Source organism: Cebus imitator, unplaced genomic scaffold, assembly GCF_001604975.1.
Source record: "Cebus imitator isolate Cc_AM_T3 unplaced genomic scaffold, Cebus_imitator-1.0 Scaffold22, whole genome shotgun sequence".
Taxonomy (NCBI): Eukaryota; Metazoa; Chordata; class Mammalia; order Primates; family Cebidae; genus Cebus; species Cebus imitator.
This window is the reverse complement of record NW_016107337.1, coordinates 11242495-11268649: the sequence shown is the minus strand read 5'-3', so window position 1 is coordinate 11268649 and position 26155 is coordinate 11242495. Positions and strand designations below refer to the sequence as shown.

The window sequence follows — 26155 nt, the reverse complement described above, 5'->3', positions numbered from 1 at the left end:
TGGTAAAAAAAAATTCTAATTAATTGAAAAGTGCCCATGTAGGAGGGAGATTTACTTCATGTTTCTCTTTAAAAATAAAAGCAGTCTTTAAACTCTGGATAAGGCACTAATCCAACTAATGAAGGCATTAAGCAGAGCAATGAACCTTATTTTGCAAAATTATTTGAAAGGTCCAGGGTGAAAGAAAGGTAGAAACAATTGGGGGAGCAGTATAACTACCTTCTGCCACATGGTTTCTTTGAGCATTTTTTTTCCCCTTCTATTTCTGCTGTTAATTTTTCAGCAGATCTCTTTCAACACCACCACCAAACCATTCCACATAACTAAAGACAGTAATTTACTCACAAAGAAAACACACCTCTGCTTTATTAATAACCAACTTTTTTTTTTATTAGAGCAGATACAGTTGTGAAAACTGTACATTATACATTTTGGTTTCAAGGATTATAAATAAAGGAACTCACAGGTAGGGAGTTCTTTTTCACAGCAAGAAACTTTAAATAAAGTCATGTTTTATTAAGTACATTGGCAGACTTCATGTGCTGTCCAAAATGTTGAGTACAGTATAACAACCCATTAGAAAGAGCCTTCATGTAAAATACAGCTGTGCACATTTTAGAAAAATACCAACAATTTGAGCTTTGTTTTAAAAAAGCTTATAAATCATACATATATTTATAAATGGGACCAACATGCTCACTTTATAAACATATCCTCTATCTGTTACCCATTATTTCCAAAGCATTACACATTTTAAATAAACACTTAATAAGATTAAATATTTTATTATTATTTTTTTAAAAAACCAGCTTTCCCAGCATAAGGAGCTATGGGGTTCGGGAGGGGCGGTGAGAGTACTGAGACTGACACAGAAACTTTAAACGTTTGTTCTCAGGTAAAAACAGACTTTCCTAAATTTAAAAGTCAAAGCAAAATGTAAAAAATGAATATACAAGTTGTAATTTTTCATTTGCTCTCTTTCTGCCTTCTTCTTTATTCCATATTGGTCACACCCAGGATTTTCAACATATTACGCTTCTACAAGAAACATCACTGGGTTACTACCCTGCAGGTGACAACGCACTCAGTGCACATCTGTGCTAACCAGGGAATTGTGTGAACTGTCTCTTCTGCATTGAAAAGGTAGCTAATATGTAAAAAACAAAATCTGATGAAATCATGCAAATCATGAAAATATTTCAGAGTAGCTCCCCCTCTGCAATGTAATGTTTTTAAAAAGACTTAATAAGATAGATACCTTTCCTCCCCTGATTTCTTTTTAATTACTTTGATAAAGACCCTTTAGTTTCTCTACGTAAGCATGCTTCTGAATAATAAAGGGTAAATTGTAAAACAGCAAACCCCCAGAAATGTCAGAATGACAAAAGACTGCAAAAGACACATATTTGAAATAAAAATGTCTAAGCCTATAAAATTTGAAATGAAATTACAAAAGGACTTTGAAAAACAGGAAAGGCAGAAAACTGAGAGGCAGTGATTGAACAAGTCTTTATGTTCTACCTGAATGTATTCAACAGACATTTAAGTTGGAAAAAGAAAACAAGAAAGAGCAGAGCAGTTTATTAATAGCATCTTGCTTAACTTTCATGGGAATTAACACAGCCACCGACAAGATTTTATTTGGTTGTAAAGTACGTCAGCAAAGAAACTGAATCCTTTAAACACTGATTACTGCAATCCATGCAACGTTTGGACTATACTTCTTAGAATTCTGTTGTCTTTCAGCTTTTAAAATTTAGCACTTTCTAAGTGCATAAATAATTCACCTCAGTAATGTTAAAAATATTTAAAATTAAGTTAGTTCTTAGGAAGGCATAGTGTCTTCAAATTGCTAAATTTTAAAGATAAATAACCTTTTACAAGTGTAGGAAGAATAAATGACACAAAAGATGGTATATTGCTATCAAAATAAGCACATTTTCACTAGCATTTTGTTGTTTCTTTTCCTTGAGATGCAACACGTGTATTTCATCCGGCCAGGACTGCAGGTGGTAGATGACTATACATCATATTTAAATCAACAGCAAAAATGAACAGAGTCGTGCACAAGCAAACGAAACGTTCTCTCCCAGAACATTCCAGGAGATGTTAAAGCAGCAGGTCATGGCATAAGACTGGTGAGTGATGCTGCTACCTATTTCTTCTAATGAGATAGGAGTGAATGTTGGAACCACGTCCACAGCAACACAATCCTCCGACCGCATTCCTCGGGCAGTCGTTTCCCCAGCTCCCTACTAAAAACGTCAGATGGTAAAATAGTAAGGCAGCTGTTGACTTCCATCAAGAAAAAAAAAAAAAAAATGCAGCTCCATACATTTCCAGTTTAGTCACACTCTGCTAGGACAGATGGAGTAGCCAATGCCAAGAACTTCGCCGGATGGGGCTGCTTCAGCAGATTTTAAAAAAGAATTATTATTAAGTTTTGCTCTCCAACATGGCTGTGTGCTTCAGCTCCCAGAGGACCCCAAAGCCACAAAGCATTCCCAGGGGAACCGAACAGGTCCTCTGGCTGAATTTTCCAAGTTTCATCTCTCTCGCGATCCCATCCTAATTCCAAGCCTCCTTCCCTGTGTCTGAGTCTGCCTGGGGTCGGCCATTTAAAGGGCTGACGGCACCACTGCAGAGAACTGTGGGCTAACACCACTAGTTGTCATGACTTCACTGAAGGGTCAAAACAGTTATAGCATTAAGTAACTATGTTGAATCACATTCAGGCATAGCCAAAATTAAAGTGAAGGACAATATGTCATTGTTAAAAAAATAGTAAATTTGAACATGAGAAAAGAATGTTATTAACTATGATTTTTAGATAGAAATTAAGGCGATTCTTACCTGTCCTAATTCCAATCAAGTTAGAAAGTGAACAAAAAGAATGGCCAACCCAATATTCAACAGCATGACAAGGACAATCATGATTGAATTAGGGCCCTGAAAATGAAACAGAAAAAAATAGTTGTAGCTTTTCTATGTTAACATCAAGATAGCACCAAAGCCAATTACTGAAAAAATAAGAAAATTAACACGATTGCAGTAAATAAGGCATAAAAGATGATAGCAGTTCCAAAAGGTATAGACTAAAAATGGCAAGACTATGTTTAGATGGAGACATTTCAGAACTTTCACTTAAAAATGAATCCAGGCTTGAATTAGTTTAAAAATGTTGTAAACAACTGATCTACTTCATTCATCTCAAAACAATGGACAACAGCATGGGCTGAGACACAGCTCACCACAACCAGGCCTGTGAACTGCTGGGAGTTAGAGGTGCATTTGTTGTTAGGATGAGTTGAGATGAGGAAGAGCTGTCTCCTCCTCAGGGCAGTTAGAATATGACAGCAAAATCTGTAGGACAAAGCTGCCCCCAAGGAAAAATTCAGGGAAAACTCAAAGCGAGGTTCTCTACCTCTTGTTTTCTCCCTGGTCCTCTGTTTGGACACCACCCTTTCCGTTAAGTAAAAGCTGTCAGTGAGAAGTTGGAGATGTTCAGAAGTTATCTTCAGCCCTAGCTTTTTAAATTTTTCTAACCACAACCACAACATTTCAGAAATCAAGTTATATTTTACAAACTACAGGATCCAATTTTGATAAATATCATAATACCAGATAGTCCAAGGGCCCCAAATTTTACTTGTTTAAACAAACCAACTTCATATAATCTATCTTTTCAGATCTGCTCCATGAAGAAGCCACCTTTATTGTTATTGGGTGGTATTTACTGTTAAAATAGTGTCTAATTCTTATATAGCATTAAAAGTGTTCTAAACTGGCTTTACGAGGCAGGTAGTTTTATTGTCCTTATTTTACAGATGAGGAAACAGTGGACTCTATTAGGATGTTGAAGGAGACTACACTGAAACAGTAGCTTCAAAGGTATTAATGTTTTTTTTGGATGTGGGGTAAGTGAATAAGGGAGACTGGAGCTGTCATTAGTCAAACACTCATCACTTATTCAAGAAGATCTCTTCCCTGAATGAGGCCACATCCCCATGGTAGAGGTCAGAGGACCCTTCCCTTTCTGTATAATAACATGTTTCATACTCCATTGTCCTTTGTTGTTTAACGGCTCTTTCTCCCCACAAGACTCTGAGCTTCAGTGGCCGGGGCCCTGTCTTATTCCCCGCTATGTACCCAGTGCACAGACACATGACATTGCCCAATTCATTCAGGCAACCAATATTTAATGAGACCCTACTATCTTCCAGCACTTTTCCAAGTGCTGTGGATGTGGGTTGTTTTGGTTTAAGACAGGCTCTTCTCTGTCGCCCAGGCTGGAATGCAGTGGTGTGATCTTAGCCCATCATAGCCTTGACCTCCCAGGTTCAAGCTATCCTACCACCTCAGCCACCCGAGTAGCTGAAACCACAGGTGCATGCCACCAAACCTGGAGATGAGGTCTCACTATGTTTCCCAGGCTGGTCTCAACTTCCTGGCCTCAAGAGATTCTGCCATCTTGGCCTCCCAAAGTGCTGGGATTCCAGGCGTGAACCACAGTGCCTGACCCAAATGTGGGTTGTTAAACAAAACAGATTAAATCACTGAATTAAATGAAGAACAAACCCGGTAATGAGTAAAATGGGGGAGGAAGAGGAAGTAAACATGGGTCCCCTTTAAGTGGGGACTATTTAGGAAGAGGAAAAGCATCAGTTCTTAAACCCCAAGTAAATGGGAAGAAAATAAACATTTATTGCAGGTTTTTATAATGCCGGACAGTGGGCTAAGCATCTCTGACATCTCTGAGTAGATTTTTTTGTTTGTTTGTTTATTCTTTACGTGTGAATATTAGTTCCATTTTACGGAGCTTAAGAGGATAAGTGTCTTGCTCTAGTTTCCTCAGTCAGTCTGAACATATTAGAACTCGAATTAAGCTTTAGTTTGGCCATTTCAGAGCTCCATGCTCTTTTCTCTATATGTCTATTAAAGATGCAGGCCTTAGTGTAAAGGCAATTTCCCATTAAGTTCTTAAAAAATGACATTTTCATCTATATTCTTTAATTTCCACAGTATCAGAAAAATATCAAATTGTGATAATAACCAACTGCTCTTTTAGAATAGTTGTGTTCTAAATTAACAGTAGAGTCCTAACCTGTGCAACTCCTCCATTATAGTTAATTTAGAGCATAGAAATATTACAGGAAATTCTTTTAACTCAGAAAATAGTGGAGATGCTCTTTCAATGCCACAACTGAGCACAGATTAAGGGAATGGTATTACAGGCTGAGCATCCTTTACCTGAAATACTTGGGACCCTAAGTGTTTGGGATTTCAGATTTTTCCTGATGTACAGGTTGAACATCCCAAATCCAAAATTCTAAAATGCTGCTATGAGCATTCCCTTTGAGCATCATGTTGGTGCTGGAAAAGTTTCAAATTTTGGAGATTTACAAAATTTTAAATTTTTGTGGATACACAGTAGTTGTATATATTTATAGGGTATATGAGATGTTTTGATACAGGCATACAATGTGTAATAATCCCATCAGGGTAATGAGGTATGCATCACCTAAAGGGTTTATTCCTTGTGTTCCAAACAATCCAATTATACTCTTTTAGTTATTTTATTTTATTTTTTGAGGTGGAGTCTTGCTCTTGCCACCCAGGCTGGAATGTAGTGGTGCAATCTTGGCTCATTGCAACCTCCACCTCCTGGCTTCAAGTGATCCTCCTGCCTCAGCCTCCTGAATAGCTGGGACTACAGGTGTTCACCATGATGACTTGCTAATTTTTGTATTTTTAGTAGATTCAGAGTTTCACCATGTTGGCCAGGCTGGTGTCGAATCCCTGATCTTAAGTAATCCTAGCCTCCCAAAGTGTTGGGATTACAGGCGTGAGCTACCATGCTTGGCTCTCTTTTGGTTATTTTTAAATGTACAATTAAATTATTATTGACTATAGTCACCCTGTTGTGCTATCAAGTACTAGATCTTATTTGTTCTAGGTTTTTTGCATCCATTAACACCCCCCTTCTCCCCACGTCTTCACTTTCCTTCCAGCCTCTGGTAACCATCCTTCTACTCTCCATCTCTATGAGTTTGATCGTTTTAATTTTTAGCTCCTGCAAATAAGGGAGAACATGCAAACTTTGTCTTTCTGTGCCTGGCTTCTTTCACTTCACATCATAACCAGATTTTGGAGCATTCTGGAGATTCCACGTGTACTACTATATACTTTGATTAGATTTTGTTCATGAGTGTTTTAAGAATTTTGGATCATTTCAACCCTTCTGGGCTAGTGGATTTGTTTTATAATTTTCAAAGCTAATTTAGTGCTATGAAAGATGAGGAAAAATACACCTGGTTAGAACAATATAACATAGACTTCGGTGTCTTACAGTGGACCCAGGAAAGTGAAATAGCAGAGAACGTCCCTTCCATGAAGACCACTTCTAAAATCTAAGGGGTGCCTGAACCTTAACTCCCATTTCATAAATCCTTATAAGATTCTGTGAATTTATCTAATCCCTTTGAATTAGTATTTTGAATCTGTATATTGTCTTGATTTGAATTTAGTTTACTATCTTTTCTTCAGTTTTTAGCTCACATATCATTGTACTGGCAATCCAGATTCCATGAATAGTGAATGAGTGCTTTATCCAAAATGAAACATCCATACATATATATTTTTTCTATTGCACACACGCACATTTCTCCTGTATATATTCTAACATACACACTCATATATATTTATCCCACCAGGGTAGCTTCACTTAGAAAACTATTTTTAAAGGTGACTCAGTGAAGATGAGAGCAAACTAGGCATGAAAGAGTCAAACAGCAACCAGGTGAAAAATGAAAATCCGGGATGCTATGTTCAGTGACAGATACCGAGCCCTGGCCTCTGTGTTCTTTATATACCTAGGCACAGGATACAGGGTAAAAAGCTCTAAGGTAAAGAAAGTCCCATAAATATGACTGTGGTGGCCAGTTGTAGCTTAAAATAGCAAAATGAAAAAAAAATCAGTCTTGCTTTTCAAGACTGACTGGGACAAGTGTAATACAAGAAGCTGTAGCGGGGCAAAGGGTAAGTCTTGATTGGAAGAGAAATTTTCAGGCGGTAAGAAAATAAAAAACAGGAAAGCAAAATACGGAAAGAAATCCTAACAAATGAAGTTAACTTTTTTTTATTTAAGAGATTCTCACTCATATTTAAAACTGTGAGGAATTTTCTGCTAGAAGAGTTATTATGGTTTATGTGAAATCTAAAGCTTCTCTAGTTAGAAACACATGAGAAGAGCCAAGTTTAAGTATTAATAGCAAAGTTTAATTATATGTATTTACCTTTTCTTGGGGTGAGGTTCAAACCAATTTGATGGGGATGCTTTAAATTTTACACAAATTCAAAAGAAATACTAGATAAACCACACAGCAAACTTGGGAACAAATCACAGGAATAGCTGAAAAAAAAAGTGCAGTCGTTTTCCAGAATGGGCTGAGATACCTAATTGGAAAACTCCTCACTTGTCTACCTAACGGTAAGACGCTAAAGATGCCTCCTCTGATCCTACCGGAGTGGTCATGTTGCAAAAAACCTACAAAAATCTCAGGATCACATAGATGTGTGCCCCTAGGACATGAGTCCATATGCAACCATTGCCCACAGGGGTCACAGAAGTTTCCTGAGGAAAATCTTCCTCAAGGAATAATCAATGCCATAGCCTCCCTTCTCCTACCTCTCATACTCAAGTTAACTAATTTCCTGTGTTAGTCTGTGTCCCAGGAGATTTTCTGTGTCTAGGAGATCAATATCCAGGAGATCAATATCCAGGGTGATCCTGAGGATGGATCAAATCTATTTGAGTATTTCTGAACTGCTTATGCTTCAAATAGCATTGCGTTGAAACAAACATCATTATAATAGCCAATGTTTTTTGAGCACTTATTCTTGTGCTAGGCACTATGCTAAGAACTTCTAAAGTATTAACTCATTTAATCTTCACAACAACCCTGTGACAGGTACAGATGAGGAAACTGAGGCACAAAGCAATTAGTAAACTGTCCAGAGTCACACAGCCAGTAAGCAACAGAGCTGAGATTTGAACCAAGGAAGTGTGGCAACAAAGTTCAATTCTGTGAATTTTAAAATTATTTACAAATGTCTAACTTATACAGTGTCTTTTTCTCAAAACTGTATGTAGTACTCCACTGTCTTAAAGGTCATCCACTGACAACCTTTATGATGACTGTGTCACTTCCTAACTCTGGAGTAGGGAAGGCAGCTTTCTATTATACTATTAGGAAGACAATGTTAATTGTTAGAACCACATAAAGGTGTTGAGTCAATCTTGAATTTTGCAGAGGCAGTCTAAAGCTCAGGGTGGCTGCGGACCTGCTGGGGTCTCCTTTTCCCCTTGGGGTGTAGAGGGGAACCCTAAGGACCAATTACTGTCATGGAGTATGCTTGGCTGACTCAAAGTATCAGAGGATTCTGCACATAAGTAAAACAGATTTTTTTTTCTAAATGAAGAGGCTGTGAATTTATATCATATATATATCACTGCTTTACAGAGAGCCTCTTTCAGGTAAGAGCTGGGTAATTCAACATTTTTTTCCCCATCACAGTCTAATGTATAGGACACTGGGGCATACGCTTCCCCTAGAAGTCAACTAAAAGCCCACAAATGGGTACACAAGGTGTAAAAAACATGGCCTTGCATTGTTTGAATTTTCCCCCTTGTAAATCAGGTAAACTAATATTGATACATGCGAGGCCTTATTAACCTGAGGATACACATGCTGAAAGTTAAATGAGAAGTAACCATTACATTTAACAAATTCAATAGTGGTTATTATAGTTGTAGTGTCAAGATACTGACATATTAAGGATAAAAAAATCTTTAAAATGAATGCTTACTGAAGAGTCAGAGTCTTAAAGTTAGTCTGTTTTGAAAATAATTTTTCTCCATGTAGGTGAACTCTTAGGAAGTTAGCTGAGTTAATCTGAATAATTTATGTTTGGCTAATTAAAAAGTTGAAAATTTGAAAAAAGAAGAGAACCAGAACTAGTGTTTTATAGATATTAACAAAATAAATGCACTTAAGAAATTTCAAGCATAAGTTAATTGAACAGAGAAATTTTAATTGTTTAATCCTGTGAATAAACAGACAAAAATAAGAAACTGATGGCTGTGCTATATTCTTGTTGGCCAAGACACTAGTTCACACCATTATGCAAATATGTCTCTGTAATTACTAGTGAACACTAGGTGTGCAATGTTCAATACCTCTGTTCTAAAGGGATGTGACCAGCTCAAGAGGTCAATGATTAATTTTTTAATCAATAATTAGTTAGCTTCAAATTTTATAAGCTCTATAGAATTTGATAAAATACTAATTGCATATATTATTCAAAAAAATCTCATTTGAAAGAGGGTATATAAAGATTTTTCAATAACACAGAGCTTTTGTGGCTGAATAATAAATATCTTAAATGCTCAAGATAAATTGATACTAATAACCCACATCTACCAGAAAAGTGAACTTTTAAGAGTTCTTGCACATTGAAGACAGAAGACCAAATAAATTCTCTTGAACTGTTGGAAATTTTTAGTTCTCTTTTGGGAAAGAAAAATGTTCGAGCTGCGAAGCCCGGCTAATGAAAATCTAAACTAGACATGTATGAGAAGAATTCACAAAGGCTAGAGGAGACTTTCTTTTGTGTAAAGATGCTAACTGCTGTGGGGAAAACAGGAGGGCTAAGAACTTGGTGGCACCCTTTTCCTAGAGTTCTGAGAGTGGCTGGCTCTTGGCAGGGGTCACGATTCCTTTCCAGCAATCAGAGAGCAAGCTACCAGGAAGCTCACCAAGACACACTGTTAAAGCCTTGCTAAAATGTGCTAAGATGCTGTGCTAAGCTGGTCAGGTCTTACCTACCTGAATTACATCTATAGTGGGGCTGAGTGAACACAGGGGTGGTGGGGGGAATTTCTGCCTGGAGAGCTCTTTGCTGTCTCAAGCTACAAATGTGTTATGTGCTGCTCTAAACAACCCTGTGCTCCTAGAACCTTGGTTAGCTTGGCTGTGATCAGGATGCACAGTGACCTCACATAGCTCGCTGAAAGAACCAAAGGGAAGACAGAGAAAAACAGTATTTGCAGGACTTACTGAATTGGCTTCTTTTTCCAAAGCAGGACATGAATCATTGCTTGCTGGATTCTTTGGTATAGCAAGTTCAGACTTCTTAGCTTTTGGCTCAGCTTTGCTTTCTTTGGCAACTGGTTTTGTCACAGATTTGGAGGGACTCCACTTGTTAGCGGATGGCTTGTGCACCAGTGCTGAGGAAGACTGGCTGGATCCATCGCCATCCTCCACGTCTACTGGAGGGTGCTGGGGGGCGTTCAGCTTCACGTAGTAGCCGTGATACTGAGAATGCAGCTCCCCATTACTGGGGTTAGGGATGTGGTGGCGGCCAGAGTACTTGGACTGGGGCATAGCCGCTCCTGCCTCCTTCGTGGGAGCCTTTGACATCAAGGGCTTATTGACAATGGCCATCACCTGCTCATCAGCCACACTCCTTTTGTCTTGGTTGAGTCTTGCCCCTGAGCTGGGGTTTTGCTTCTTCACGGCCTTTGGGGAGGAAGTGGGAGAGTGGCTGTGCATGGGACTTGTCTCAGGAGATCTTGGGGGTGTCGTGCCTTTGCGATAAAAATGAGGAGATTCCTTTGGTGTAGGTGGCTTTTCTGGTACCTTTTCTTCTGGATTTTCTTTAGCATCTACACCTTCCTGAAATCTCTGTTTGACGTAATCAGGGCCTGCCAAAAAAATTAAAAAAGAGAAAGGTGGTGGTAAAAAGTACAAAGGTCTGTACTTTGTATATATTTTGCTAAATCAGATTAACCTTTTCTATTTTAAAAAAGATATATTCATAAGTCTTTGACTAAGTACACATTTCATTTTCTAGGGGAAAAGTTTATTTATTATGGAAAGGCTGCTTTTAAGATAATACAGAATATAGACAGTTCTGGCTTCCCTAATAATTACATTCTTTCTGCCTCCTTGCAGAATACAGAGGCAAAATTCATGTTGATGGAACACTGGTCGCAATATCATAATTAATCTGCTTATTCAAATTATGTGGTATAACTAAGACATAGGAAATATATACTTGTATAAGGAAATAAGCTGACTACTATATGTGTATGAAAATTTTAAAAAGTACACTGCAAGGGAAGAACCTGTAGATAACATTTTTAATGATCTGTCATCAAACACTCGTTAAAACTTTCCAGTTTGAAACAGCTTCTGAGGCTTAGGTTGCACTACACAAAGTCACTTCCATGTAGCCATTCACAGCTATGGAAAACATGGATTTGCACAAGCCGTGTTTTGTAGGTATCAAAGTCTAGACAAGGCAGTTGTCTGGTACTATAGCTTCAGGATTTTTTTTCCCTTTCTTATATACCTCAGGATTGTTTATAAAAATCATGTTATTTTTTATAAATGGGAACAAATTTTCATTAAAAAAGTAGCTATTCTTCTAAGAGAGGAGGAAAAAAATGAAAAAATAAAAACAGCAAAAAAAAAAAGTGTCCCTGCTGCATTGGGATTTTATGGGGAGTGGGCTGTAAAGAAACAGGATGTATGCCACAAGATGTCCAGGCCCTGGGAACTCAAGGAGGCCTGTGGTCCAGAAAAGGGTGGCTCTGGGGCTGCAACAGAGGCCTCAGACTTCTAGGGCCTTCAGCTCTCAGCAAGTCACGTGCGTACTTTGGCTACCACTCCACCCATCTGCCACTTTTCTCCTCGTAAGGTGAGGTCAAGGTCACATGCAACGCAGTTGGCCCTCTTCCTTGCAAATGGGCAGAAGGTGACAATAAACTCTGGAGTATACATGGAAGACACTGTTCCCACTGACATGCTTATAGAGAGCTGACAGGCTCTTGTCAATTCCACAGCACTGCATCTGTTCATTTTCCTTCCTGCCTTCCACCCTCGACCCCAGACAAACTCACTAAAAGATTTACACAGGGGCGGAACACCAATTATCCTTAATTATGAAAATACATACTGCATACTTATACTTTCAATTGCTGTTTTTTTTATGGTGGTCTGAGTAATAAGTTATTGTAATGAGACTGCTATTTAATTATACAAATAATTTTCCAAAATGTAAAGCCTCACCAAAATCTTAGGGAGTAGGTGTTATTATCCCTATTTTACTGAAATGGAAACAGCTATAGCAGCTGAGAAATTAAAAAAATCACATAGCTCCCATGTCTGTTTTAAGAAAAAACATGATGCAACACGTAATATTTTAAAGCCAGCAACAAGAATTCCTGAGCACCCACCATTGCAAGTTATACTGAGGGCACAAAACATAATAGTATTATCACAGTTTCCACCTTCTAGAAGATACATCCACTCCTTGGGATTCAAGGTTCCCAAATCTGTCAAGATCGCACATCGACAATTGAGACTTGCTTTCTAAACTGGGTAAACGCTCCCTTTATGTAATTGACAATTTTCTTTGAATTCCTCCATCCAAAATGGCAGTGTGAATTCTCAGGCCAGTGAAAGGTATCTCGAATGACGAAAAGGGGCAACTGCAAGCATTCAAAAGGTGATGTCCTTCTGTTTCTGAATTCTTTCTTGGTGCTGTGTGTATGGACATAGCACCTAGAGGAAGCAGAGCAGCATGAGCACAAAAAAGTGGTGTTTTCTATTAGCCAAACTATCCCTGCTCTTTAAAACTCATCAGGTCATTGACACTGGTTTGTCATGGAGAAGCACCTTGTGATCAACTGCTGATGTATTTTAACAAAGTCCCTCTTCTTCTGTGATAAAGTATATTCTCTAATACATCTCGATGCAGTGTGATACTTACATACTTTTCCCTCACTTCTCCACCCAAAATTTCACTACAGTTGGTTTTCTTTGTGCTTTACTGATATTTAACTTCATAGCATTACTAAAATACCCATCTAGGTATGGTAGTGAATGTACTGTGCAAAGATAATTAAAATAGTCAAGTGTCTTGGAGACAATGGACTTTTAAGTCACTTAATGCTGAACCAATTACACGAAATACAAAGTACTTTTAACATCTTCGATCTAAGAGATAAATGCAAGTTATTTTTGCAAAGAAAAATTGACAATATCTGTTATTAAGGCACATTAAAAGCTAATGTTTAACATAAATATACAGAAAAGAGTGAAAAAATAGACTCCGGCGAACATTATTTGTTATACATTCCCAAAGTTGGGGGGAAAAGATAGAGTCACTGTGCCCTGAGAAATGAAGCTGTCACAAACCCCATGTGTTTCATTTCAAAGATGTGAGACCATTAAAGCATAGCTTACAAATTTAGGATTTAAATATTTGTGATGGCCTCATCACAAAAAAAAGTCATTTGTTTGAGGTGATAAATAGGTTAATTAGCTTTATTTAATCATTCCATATTGTATTAAGAAATTGTAACATCACTTTGTACGTCACAAATACATACAACTATGACTTATCGATATATACATTAAAAACATTAAGATGTATCCTAGTGACCGTCAGTACCACCAGCCTTTACAGCAAAAAGTAGATTAGAAGCAGAAATGGGAGCTGCTTTGACAGATTCTAACAAAAGTGACAGCTATCAGCAAAGGATGAGACTGAGGAAGCATTAACAGCTCCAAGAAGCCATTTATTTGGCAGAAAGTCAGGCAATTAGATAATGGTAGCTCCCCCAAAATTAATAGTAATAATTTTTAAAAGTCAGCCTTTAAAGGAATGTGCTTTAGTTATCTGAAGAAAAAGCAAAAACCTTAATACTTGAATGCAAAATTCATTTTCACATGCTTTTAATAAGTAGTGAATAGAACTCTCCCTACCTCTTAACTTATACTGCCTATGGATAGGTCAAGGTGAGAATGATTTGGCCACTGGAAGAATTTATATTAATGAACTTATGAAGCTAAATTTTGGATTCCATTGAAAGTACTTCTTGTGATATTTATGAACTCTCAAATACCAGTCTAATCACTTCTTTAACCTTTAGAAATCTGATGTGTCACCTCTTTGGACACTGTTTTCTTATCTTAAATGTATTAAGAAAGACACGTCTTAGATGATTGTCATGCCCACTCTGCTAAATTTAGGTATACTCACTCCAATTGATCTATAGGGCTTCTGATGATATTCAAAATATGTTGAGATCAAATAATTTACTAGAATGGTAGAAGTACATTTTAGCGTCAACTTTCACATTTAAAAAATTTCTAGCTTTATTATTCATTCTAAAAATGTCTGGGTAAGAGAAAAAATGCACTCCCAAGCAGAGTCACCTATGCTTGCTGCCTGTCAGAGCATCTGAGGTGCTATGCCCAGAGATCTTAATAAGTATAAATTGAAGCCTAGAAATATTTATGTTTAACAAATGATCCAAGTGATTCTAACGCACTGGGTTATAGGCATTTGACAGCATGCAAGAAATATGTTGAGTGGAGGTGGACATAGTACCGCCTTACATGACTATATCCCATTGGAAATGGTTCCAATGTGTTGCAGTCATGGAAGCCCTAGCCAACTAAATGAGGATATACGGTTAGATTTTCCAGAGGAAGATTAAATGCTTTTAAAACAAGACATTTAATATAATGCAGAAGACAGAAGTTTTTCCTGGACTATTTTCTCTTGGAAGGCACATGTTGTGCCTGGTACTTGTTCTGTGTAGTAAATGTGTGTGTCAGCATTGCAAAGCCAGCAACATAAAGTTGATGAGATGCAGCAGTTCATTAAAAAGACTAGTCAGAATACTGCCAAGGAGGGAAATTATGACAAATGTTGCTAGTTGTTGCAGTCAGCATTTTCATCTGTTTTTATAGACAGTATATATGAATCCCAAAGGATTTTCTCCCCCTAGAGACTCACTGGGAGGAAGTCAGATACAGGTCACCTGCTCACAGATATGGCTGCCACACAATATGAAAAAAGAAACAACATTCAGCTTGTTATCCACCAACACTCAAAGGTTACTCGTTACAGTTGGCACGAAGGCTCAGAACAGATATGGCAGATGGTGGCAGCAGGGTATCCAGCTAATTCTTTGGAGGTGAGCCTTGGTGGGCTGGCTCGGGCAGGAGCACCATAAAGACTTCCCAAAACAAATGTCTATGAGGGCAGCGTCAATATCAAATGCTTTGTAGCAACAAGAGTAGTCATTAAGTAGAAATTAGGCATTTTCTATGGAGACTTGACAATCAATGAAAAGAGGACCAGACTGAAAGAGTCTAAAAAGATTGTGTAACTGGTAACAGGGTCACTTGTGTTCAGTATGGGAAGAATGCTCTTTTCCTATAGGACTTCACAGTCCCATCTATAACAATCCTGCAGTTCTGTGACCACAGCCATAGTGCTCTAGTCTGCAAACTACGGGACATCCTTTCCAGTACCTTGCACTTGGCTGGCACTCAATACCCATTTGTGAAACTGAATGTACCGGCATGCATACGTGGTATGAGTAACCAGCAAACTCATGAATTATTAATTTCATGTCAACTAGTGGATTATTCAGTTTCCCTTTTTAATGAAAAAGTTTATTCAGAATTTTGGGTTTGGAAGGTGAGCATAGAAGTCATCTATTCCAGGATGCTTCCCTTTTCTTAACCACATCTATGACATATTAATGATAGGCCTAGACAATTATGTAATGAAGATACGCTTTGATTTCTAAAGTCTTCTAATTCATATCAGAAATGCAAACTTAGTTAACAATGGTCCATAATAAGCTATGCTAAAGACTTTACTCTAAATAATCGATGCACTGTGTGTATGAGCACATTTACACTTAAACATGGGAAGACAAAGCTTGTTGGCGATGCTACCCAGAGAAGCAGGCTGGCTCTCTCCCAAGAGGGCTCCAAGTACTAAATTCACCACATTCCAGTGCAGTGTTTTAATTTCTTTAAATCATGCTCAGCCCCTGCCCCCATCAATAAATATAAAAATTTTACATGCTACTTAATATCACTTGAAATTAAAAACAAAATGAATATCTCCATCAAAAGAAATTAAAATTTTTTTTTTTCTTTTGAGACAGAGTCTTGCTCTGTGGTCCAGGCTGGAGTGCAGTGGCACCATCCTGGCTCACTGCAACCTCCGCCTTCCGGGTTCAAGTGATTCTCATGCCTCAGCCTCCCAAGTAGCTGGGATTACAGGCATGTACCACCATGCCCAGCTAATTTTTGTATTTTTAATAGAGATAGAGTTTTGCCATGTTGGCCATGCTGGTCGTAAACTCCTGGCCTCACATGATCTGCCTGCCTTGGCCTCCCAAAGTGTTGGGATTATAGGCATGAGCCACCACACCCGGCCTAAAAAGAAATTGAAACAGTGGGAGAAAGAGCCACATATCTAGTCTCCTGATCTTCCTCCAGTGCTCCTGTCCCTCCTGCTTCCTCAGTGGTCACCCTCTAAAGCAAGCTTGTGCAACCCATGGCCCAACACAAATTCGTAAACTTTTCTCAAAACGTTTTTTTTTGTGATTTTGTTTTAGTTCATCAGCTATCATTAGTGTTAGTGTATTTTATGTGTGGCCCAAGACAATTCTTCTTCCAGTGTGGCCCTGGGAAGCCAAAAGATTGGACACCACCGATCTAAAGGCTATGTCAGCTTTGCTGGCGTAGAAACCTGATTTTACCAGCATTTTGAAGCAGAGCCATCCCTTGGGGCAGAACCATGTTACCAAAGCTCATAAGACTGATGTACAATCCTAGAAGGCCAATTCACTAGTCTACAACAAGCAATGTAAATGTCACATAGGTCAAGGGACTCATGCTGATACCACCAGTACATGCTCTCCCTGTTGGCAGACCTCCATGGAAAGCTCAACCAAAATTAGAAAGTTACTGGTGAACATGGAATCAGAAAAAGAAGCATGAGCTGAATCAAATATCTAATGGCATCAAGCTGGGCTAGCCTGATGCATCCACTTCCTGAGTCAGGATGATCTTGCCAGTAAAGCCGTATGCCGCTGGGCTGGCCTGGTTCCCCGCATCCTTCCCCATAATAGAAATGTCCTTGCCAACGTGAGAGCAATCCTCCAAGGTTCTGGCTCAGGCTTCTCCTCCTCTGGACAGTGTTGGGATGAACACTGCCAATTTTTGCCTCTGTGACTCTCTTTTTTTCTATACTTCCTTGGTATATAAAAATTGGTGACCAATTTTTCCTCAGATGTTTTAATAACCCAATCAGGTTACAAGGAAATCTTGTGGTTCTTAAAGCATCTTATTACTTAGGATCACCTGATCTACCTCTATGCAGTTTCAGGGACTCATTTTCAAGTTGAACTCTCAGAGGGCAATCTTCTAGGTTCTTGGGGGATGACTCACTCTGTCAATCCCACTAACGGCAATTTAGGTTTCTGTGTATGTACACAATTACTTATATATATATTTACAAATATCCATTTGTACGCTTTTTGTTTATTAGAGCTTACCCCTTTGAAGGAGAAAGCCATGTCACATGGCTATGTTTTTTTTCTTTAATGACTAAAGATATTCTTTAATTAAAAAAAATAATTTGATTAATCTACATATAATTTATTAGCAACCTTTTTTTTTTCATTTTTCACTTTTATAATCAAGAGGCTATGTTTTTTCCTTAGTTTCTAACTGAATTATAGAACGATACAGTTTTAAACTAAAAAATGTAAGCTTAAGATGGAAAATATCTGAAAATACTGCCAACTCCTGAAAATAGGTAATTTGCCATGGAAGTGTTCAACACGTAAGCTATGACAGGCATCCTTTATTCTACGGTTAACAACTTCTACACACGAACACTGCATTCCAAACAATGGAGACTTTTATATCTGAGATATGTAAATTAGATGGCCAGCCTAATTTAGAAGTACTTGAAAGCCCTTTTTGAAAATGTCTATCTGATTTGCTCACCCTGTACATGCACAGTGGAGAGCATGAGTTATGCTCCCTTGAGAAGATCAATAATATCCGCGACAGAAAAGGCTTTCTATACAGTTGCTGAAGGAAGTGCTGGCTATGGGTCAAAGAGGACTGCAGCCTCCACCCCCAAGCTCTGGTCTCAAATAGACCTGCTGTCGTCCATGCTACTGTGATGTATTCATTATTGATGGACAACTTGCTTATATGAAACTGTTTTAGCTAAGAAAAGGGTGGAATTACATTTTCCCACAATATTTTTTTCCCTTCAAGTGCTTTATACCAGAAAAGGCTTTTAAAACCATTCAGTCTGGGAAACCGAGATGATCTTTTGTATCATTTTCCTCTTGGTAATACCTAATAGAAATCTAAAGGGACCCCATTCCCCAAAAGAATTAACAGAACTGCGAAATTACCATCTGCAGACAATAGTGAGTTTGTTTTCTTTCAAAGTTGCTCCAGCCCAGTGTCTCCTGATCAGTCAGGTTCTTTGCAATGGCCGCACTGCTAGGGAGGAGAGAACAAACTCTCCTGGGTGGCTGTACTCTTTCCCCGGCTCTCATGCCCTGGAATAGCTAATTTGCCAATGTACTTAGGTATCAGGGAAATATGAGTTCATTTCACACCAGAAGAGCGTTTATTCCTACCAGAGGTCACTGCAAAAAATGCATATATATATTAAATGATTTAAATCGCAACCAGAGGTTTAAAAGAGATGCATGTGAAAGAAAACACCCTTCTCAGTGGTTGCTTTGGACTTGAACTCTTAGAGAAGTCACTCTGTGACGATGATACCTATCATTCAACAACCATTCTGGGTCCCTCCCCAGCCTTTCCCTTGTAAAAACTGAATCTTCTTTGCCTGGCCTTTTACTGTGTTCTTTCTTTGCAGGAACCTCCTGCCCCCATTCTCCAGGTCATTTCTCATTGCTCCATCCTCGATTATACCCAAGTTTCTAGCTTTCCTATGAATCTTGCCATTTCGTTCACTTTGACTTAGTTGTTTGTTAGGACTCAGTGATACCCTGTGGGTTCCAATAGTGTATACTCCTTACCAGAACCAAATACGTTTCAAATAGCTACCTCATGCAGGGTGCTGGGCTAGGGACAGGATGCTAGTTATACAGCTAGTTAATAAAAACCAATGTGGAAAAATTCTTTACCAAGAAATGTAACTTTTGAAAGAAATTGAGAACATTTATTTTGGTTTCTTTACCTAGAAGTCTGTTGATGCCTCAAACGATCATTAGAAAGATGTTCTTTAGAAAGCAATGGAGAATATATATAAAAAGGTGAATACTGCCTTTTCGAAATTCAAAACAAACACACTAGTATATTATAGAAAGGGGTGAAGAGAGCCTACTAGGAAACTACTAGAAGGTGAATTAAGTATTTAAACCTATTGTAAATATTTGTTGATGGCTATTTTGTAACATCTGAGAGGCAGATAACCAAGATCAATTTTTTTGAGGTTGTCACTTTTATTTTTTCCATCATGACATGCATTTTCCTCTTAATCTGTGCAGATTAATCTCTTTAAGTGGTATGCTGCTTTACTTCCTAACTACACTCCTTTGAACTTTAGTTCAGATACGTTAAAAAAAAATAATCACGGTACTGACTGTCTCTTCCCTGACTGCTAAAAGTGCCTCTGCATTTGGGGGTATTTGTTACAGAATCTGTGGCTGTCACTAACACAGTTTCTTAGAATCAGATACTTCTTTTAGATTCTTGTCTAGTTTATTGCTATCAGCTCAAATTTTGTTGGTCATATGTAGGGGGGAGGAAGGGCGATACCCTGGGGAATAACCCATCTCCAGGGCTAATGCTCAGACTTTGGCTGATATTTATTACTACAGTTGAACATTCCTAATCCAAAAATCTGAAATGCTCTAGAATCCAAAATGTTTTGGGCACCGACATGATGCCACAAGTGGAAAATTCCACATGTGACCAATGGTCACAGTCAAAACGCAGTCAAAACTTTGTTCTATGTGTAAAACTATTAAGAATATTGTGTAAAATTACCTCTGGGCTGTGCATGTGTCTATGAAACATAAATGAATTTTGTGTTTCAACTTGTGTCCCTGTCTCAAGAGATCTCATTATGTATATGCAAATATATCGAAATCTCAACAAATCTGAAATCTGAAACACTTCTGGTCCCAAGCATTTCAGATGAAGGATCCTCAAGCACACACACCCCTGCTTGTTTTGCATAATAGTATTGCTGGGGTTCAGGAAGCACAGACTCTTACATTGAAAGGAAAAGGAAAGAAAAGCAAACCAAAGCCAGTGCTCCTGCCTCATCTGTCAAAGGAGCACTGTTTTACCTGGTTGGTAGAAATCAGGCGACAGCTCCCTGGCCACAGCTCTCGCGATGTCGCACTCCTGGCGAGCGGCCAGCGCGGCCTGGTCGGCAGCGTCGGCCTTTGCTCTGGCGTGTGCAGTCCTATGTGGGGCACAAAAGGACAAGTCAGCACAGGTGACCCCTTATTATAATACTTACACAGAGACAAGCAAATTGTAATCTGGGAAAAGAAATGTTAATTATTATTATGGCCCGATACGCACAAGAGGAAAAAATTTAGAGTCCTATTGCTGTGAGAGTTCAGTGAAGATGACGCAGATGAAACTAAACTACCCATGAATTGCCTCAACCCTCCTCTCAAGGGAAATGAAAAGTAAGAGCAGGGTCTGTGTAGCTTGATGCTAAGTGTGGTTTTCAAAACTAACTGGATCAAATTTCCTGTTGACTTTGGTTGGCATTCCTCCCCACCCCTAAAATTATGGAAAGTAGAATTAGGACATAGGAATTAATACAGTGTTTATCTATGGTACAATCAGTATAAGAATTTGACTAAGAAAGGTGTGCCCGCTGGCATGTTTGTGAAGCGGCTCTTTGAAGAAAAAAATTAGCGAAATGGTGATTGGTAGTATTTACTCCTATCCATGGTGTAAATGCTCTCACCATGGCCAATTTCAGGTTACCAGCATGATGCGTTGGACATGTAGCAGGGAGGAGGTGTGCACTATGGGCTTTCACCAGCAGGAGCAAACCACAGGGCCCGCTCTAAGAATGTGCTCAGAAGGGTTCCCGAGAAGTCCATTTAGCTGACTTTTAGGCATGTTTCTTGTAGGAACAAAAAAGGAGACTGTGAGGCAGAGCTGGCAAGGATGAAATGGATCTTTCAGTCTTCCATCGCCTCCCTGGCCTGTCCTCACTCACAGAAACCTCTCATCTTTCTGGAGGACTAGGGTTACGGAAGAGGTGGCAGGAAAAAGAATAGGGCTTCCTATGGCTGGACCGGGGAACGATGTCTACCAGCTCCAGAGAGGGTTGAAGGGAAGAAAACAAACTGGTTTGTCTGCTCTGCAAGGGGGGAAGGCCTTGTCCCTTTAGATGGAGACGGAATTTGTGATAATCTTTAGATGATTATGGGTACCTATTTCTCATGATTTTGCAAAGTTTCTGTTGTATTTTATTAGCTCTAGGCAGGGCTACAGAAAACTAGCAGTGAAAGCTTAATGGAAGTCTGAAAAGGTGCTTACACTTATGTCAGAGACAGCAGGAGAGAGGAGGAGTTGGGGAAAGGCATGGGCTTTGGATGCTCTTTAGGGAGAACACACAGGCAGCAGCTGGAGGAGGCCAGCAGGTGGAACTCCTGGGACCACACTGCAGGGGAAAACATGCTGGGGAGCGGGCCTGGTCTGAGATAAGGGGGGCAACTGGTAGGAGGTCCGTTTTTCATATTACTCTTTTTAATAACCTCTTCTCATCCTGTGCTCTCATGGGGCCTCTTTCATTCCTATTTAGGCTCTAAGCAAGCCAACAGGCTTGATATACTAGAAGTAGGCTTTGTGAAGACTGGGACTTTTGATTTTTGGTCCTCTTTCATAATCCCGATGTGCAGAACACTACCCAGCACATACAATTTATTGAGGGACCACTTTATGAATAAAAGAATGAATGATGCTTCCAAAGCTGGGTAGTTCTTAGAATGAACAACAAAACTATAGAGACAGTAAAAAGATCAGGAGTTGCTAAGAGTGTGGGGTGTAGTAGGGAAGGATGAATTGGTGGAACAGAGCGAATATGTGGGGGAGTTATTCTGCATGATACTGTAGTGGGGGATCCATGATATTACATATTTGTCAAAGTCTATAGACTGTACAACACAAACAGTGAAGGAAGCCTGATGTACACTATGACCTTTAATACTAATGTATTAATACCAGTTCATCAGTTACATCAAATGCACCCCAAAATGCAAGATGTTAATAATAGGGGATACTGTGTATATGCATGAGGTGAGGAGAAGAGGTATATGAGAACTTTGTGGTTCCTGTTCAATTTTTCTGATAACTGCTCTAAAAAATAAAGTCTATTAATTAAAAGTAAGTGGATCAACTTTGAATCATCAAAACTGCTATTTCTAAACCATGGAGGATGCTTTAGATTATCTGTGTATGGGGTATCAGGAAATATGAAATGGAAACTACAGGGGAGGGAAATATCCCTAAACAACTGGCTGTGGGGATAACCCCACATGGGTGCCATTGCTGATCTATGATGGGAATGCCTTAGTCCTGTGTGTTGTGCCTGAGAATCAATGGATGCCCTCTGCTAATGTTATTTCAGTTTCTCAGAATCTAATTTTTTCCCCCAAATGATTTTCCATTTTGTCTGCTATTCTTAGCTAAAGCCTAATTATGTCTAGGTATCATAATTAATGAAGCCATAGGAGTATAGCTTTGCTGCTTTATAATATAATCTGCTAGTCCTTTAATGATAAATTTACAAAACTCAAGTACAAATAACTTATTCTGATTCAATCACAACACACCACAATATAGTCAAATAAAACAGTAGTATCTTTACTACTTTTTATAATGTGCTAAATTAGAGAATAGACAAATACAGATTAATCTTTATGCAAATATATTTTGGAAGCACAGTATCAGTGCAGCCTGCTAGTAACTAACCCTTTACTTTTTTACTTGCCGTTTCCTGTATGACCACATAGCAAAGGAGTACTGTTCTATCTATCCCAGCTCTGTGGCTCAGTACTACTGCATAGCTGGCCAGATGAGTCAAGACCACATTCAAACCTGAATCCTGAAGTCTGCTCAAGAGCTTTTAGAATTGATGACAAGATGGGAAGAACAGGAACCCACTCTGAGTTTGCTGTTTACACCAGCCTGTATGACTAAAGCCACTGGGATGTCTAGATTTTGCCCAGGAATAATCTGGACTTGCCTTTGGCTCATATTCGTGAATTCATGTGATCACATCCCAGGCTCAGTTCCAGAGTGACACAGGACCCCTGTAATCAGTCAATTGTGATTGTTCTTGCATTGGGGGGTGGAGTTCAGGTTAGGCAGTCTGGAAGAGATCAGCTGAAACAACTCAAACTGGATGCCCTGATACTGTTGCTGGTCACAAGCAAAACATGCATACACCGAAGGGGCATACATGCCCAAACAGCATTTCATTTATCAAAAGACTGCTAACATTTACAAGTCTTCAGACCCTCAAGAATCTCCAAATACCATTATCACAAATACTTTCTCCCATCAAATATAGTAAAAAGTAACTGAAAAGCCACTTCTTTAAATTAAGCATCAGCTGCGGACTTTCTTTTAGGGCTATATATTTTGAACAAATAAACCAAATTTTTAACTTGTGAAGAGCCACACCTTATGGGTGAAGACACCATAACGGTGCTGGGCTGTGGAGAACTGGGCAGCTGGTTATGCTCACTGAGAAGCTATGGGACTCCCTCCTGGACATAAGCTCTGTAGAGGTCAACTGTGACCAGCTGCAACAGTACCTGGGGAAATTCTGAATGCCAGGCATCACCTGTACTTAAAAACTTAATGACAAATTGTTTTCCTAACCAGCAATTGGATGAGTTAGTATCTGAGGTTTTCTTTGCTTCAGTGACTCAAATAGTGTTTCATGAGCTCTCTAGTGAGCTTAGGAGAAAATAATCTGTTTCCTTTTCTTAAATGTATAAGGCTTTAACAAAAAGCATACTCAATCATACATGGAACATGTTGAACATACTCTCCTCCTGCTGAGGTACCTGGGTCCCTGAGACATCTGTCCAAACTCCTTTCAATCTCTTATACATCTGTGGCCTCACATAGCTGATAAAGATTTTCATCTGGAATGGAGAATAATTCTGCTAAAGGTAAAGTGCTATTTCTGCTTTTTATACATTCTTATCTCAACAATAAACTGCTTCAAAGTTATGCTGATTTTGATTTTTAAAAATCTGTGACATTAAGTCTAAGTTAGTTTGCTGATCTGACTCTTAAAACTTGATAGCAGAGGCCACAACCTATTTGATTCAGGGGCTGTCCTTGTGATTTGCTTTGATGTCCAAGTATTTGAAGAAAATTATTAGAAAAATTAAAAAATAAAATCAGTTGGCACATAAAAACCCAGGTCTTGGATGATGGCAACACCATTCTTGCAGTTGCTCAAGAGAAACCTTTCAGTCCTCCTTGACACCTCCCATTCTCTCACATATGACATCCACTGTCAGCAAATCCAGTGGGCACTACCTTCAGAGTATATTCCCCCCACCCAGCCATTTCTCGTTCTCTGGTTCACTGTCATCTCACCAGGGTTAGTGCAAAGGGAAGTGACCTCCCTACTTTGATCTTCCTCCCTGCCATTCTATTTCCTTCCAGGTGGTCTTGAAAATGGCTAATAACCAAAAATTCATTCCTAGGTTATGGCACCATGGGTAAGAAAATGCAAAAAATAGGAGCTGTTAGCCTTTCTTTTGGACTGTGACATTAGTCATTTATGAGAGACCTAGATTTGAGAAAATCAATTATCCTGTGCAGACAGTTGCAGCCCTGAAGAAGAAATCAGTCTGTTAAGCAAGGAATACTCTTGATAGAGACAAGAACCAACTGGCTTTACAGTGTCAGTTTAAAATCATAGGTATGATTTCCGAGTTACCTGCACCTAGTAAGAAATGGAGTGTTTCAATCTTGATTTGGTTCTCTGATAAGACAGACTCAGCAAGGCCAGCATAGGTACATGGAAGGCCCTGAAATGTCTGTCCCATCTTCTAACTTGCAATCTTTTATACATCTACTAACTGACGAAGCTGATAAAGACTTTGGTCTGGAACAGACAATAATTCTGCTAAAGCTCCATCCTCAGTAAACTTGATTTCGGAAGACGAGTTATGTGAACCCATCTTTACCACCTATTCATTACTGAATGTTAATTTTCTCCACAAATTCCTTTTGTTTAAAAAAGATAGGATCTGGAATAATAACTTTAAGGCAGAATTCTCATGTCCTGGTTTAAAACAAGTTATATCACCAGTGAATAGTTGTCCTCTTTGCCAAGGCAGGAGTTCCTGTCTTCCTTTTCTCTAAAAGCCATATCAACTTATTTATATATAAAATGTAAACTATTGTTATTTAGTTATTTCTAAATAATATAAGATGTAAACTATTATGCCCCGTGTTAAAGTAAGGGGCATAATATCTCTAATGAAGTCTGGTATTTGATATTTCAAGGGCCCAAACTTTTGCAGAGGTGTTATGATACAGACTTTGAAAGTATTAATAGCCAGAGAGTAGGTGAGGCTATTCTGAGCCACAAGTGATTTTTGTCAATGAGATGAAAAGTTAAACCACATTACTTTATCATACAAATGCATCCACAGATTCGTAGGGAGAGGAGAGAAGTCGAGATTCACGTGAAGAATGTTCATATACCTTTTGTAAAAGGCTATCCATTATGGGAAATCATTGTCATACTTACAAAGATCTAGGTGATACACTCCTCTTAGAGTTTGGTGCCAGGAAAAATGTGGTCTCTGATGCTTAACTGCTGTGCTTCCTTCTATCATACAATATATACAATAGGATCGATTGTTTTTCTTTCCGTCAAAGCTACCAGGAAACTTGGAATAAAACTATCTTCAACGTATGCACATAGTAATCCTCTCTAACCACATGACTTTATTTTTATACCTCCAATATCAGGAATTCTATCATGTATATAGCTCATCATAGTGTCCTGCAAATATTTTTTGGAAAGCAGGATAAATGAAACAAAACATCCCTGAATCAATAAGCTCTTATAATACTAAGTTTTCTGAACTCTAGCCCCCTGTAGTGTGCTCATGCTCAGGGGATATATGTAATTATTTAGGCATAGCAGCATCTACTATTCAGCCTCCTTTTATAAGATTTCTTTTTATCTATCACCAGAA

General features: G+C 38.7%; 1 protein-coding gene across 5 annotated transcripts in view; it reads right to left on the bottom strand.

Annotated features, from left to right (window-relative positions):
* Nucleotides 1-364: 364 nt before the first annotated feature.
* Nucleotides 365-26155, bottom strand: part of JPH1 (junctophilin 1) — a 78469-nt gene continuing 52678 nt past the window's right edge. The window contains exons 3-6 of one of the 5 annotated variants that reach the window (XM_017521906.2): nucleotides 20237-20355; nucleotides 10119-10765; nucleotides 2854-2949; nucleotides 365-2682 (exon numbers count right to left, since the gene is read on the bottom strand). In XM_017521906.2, the coding sequence (XP_017377395.1) occupies nucleotides 2869-2949; nucleotides 10119-10765; nucleotides 20237-20355 (847 nt within the window). In that variant the 3' untranslated portion in view covers nucleotides 365-2682; nucleotides 2854-2868. The remainder of the gene's footprint in view (nucleotides 2683-2853; nucleotides 2950-10118; nucleotides 10766-20236; nucleotides 20356-26155) is intronic. The other 4 variants (XM_017521903.2, XM_017521904.2, XM_017521907.2 and 1 more) reach the window with 4 other exon arrangements.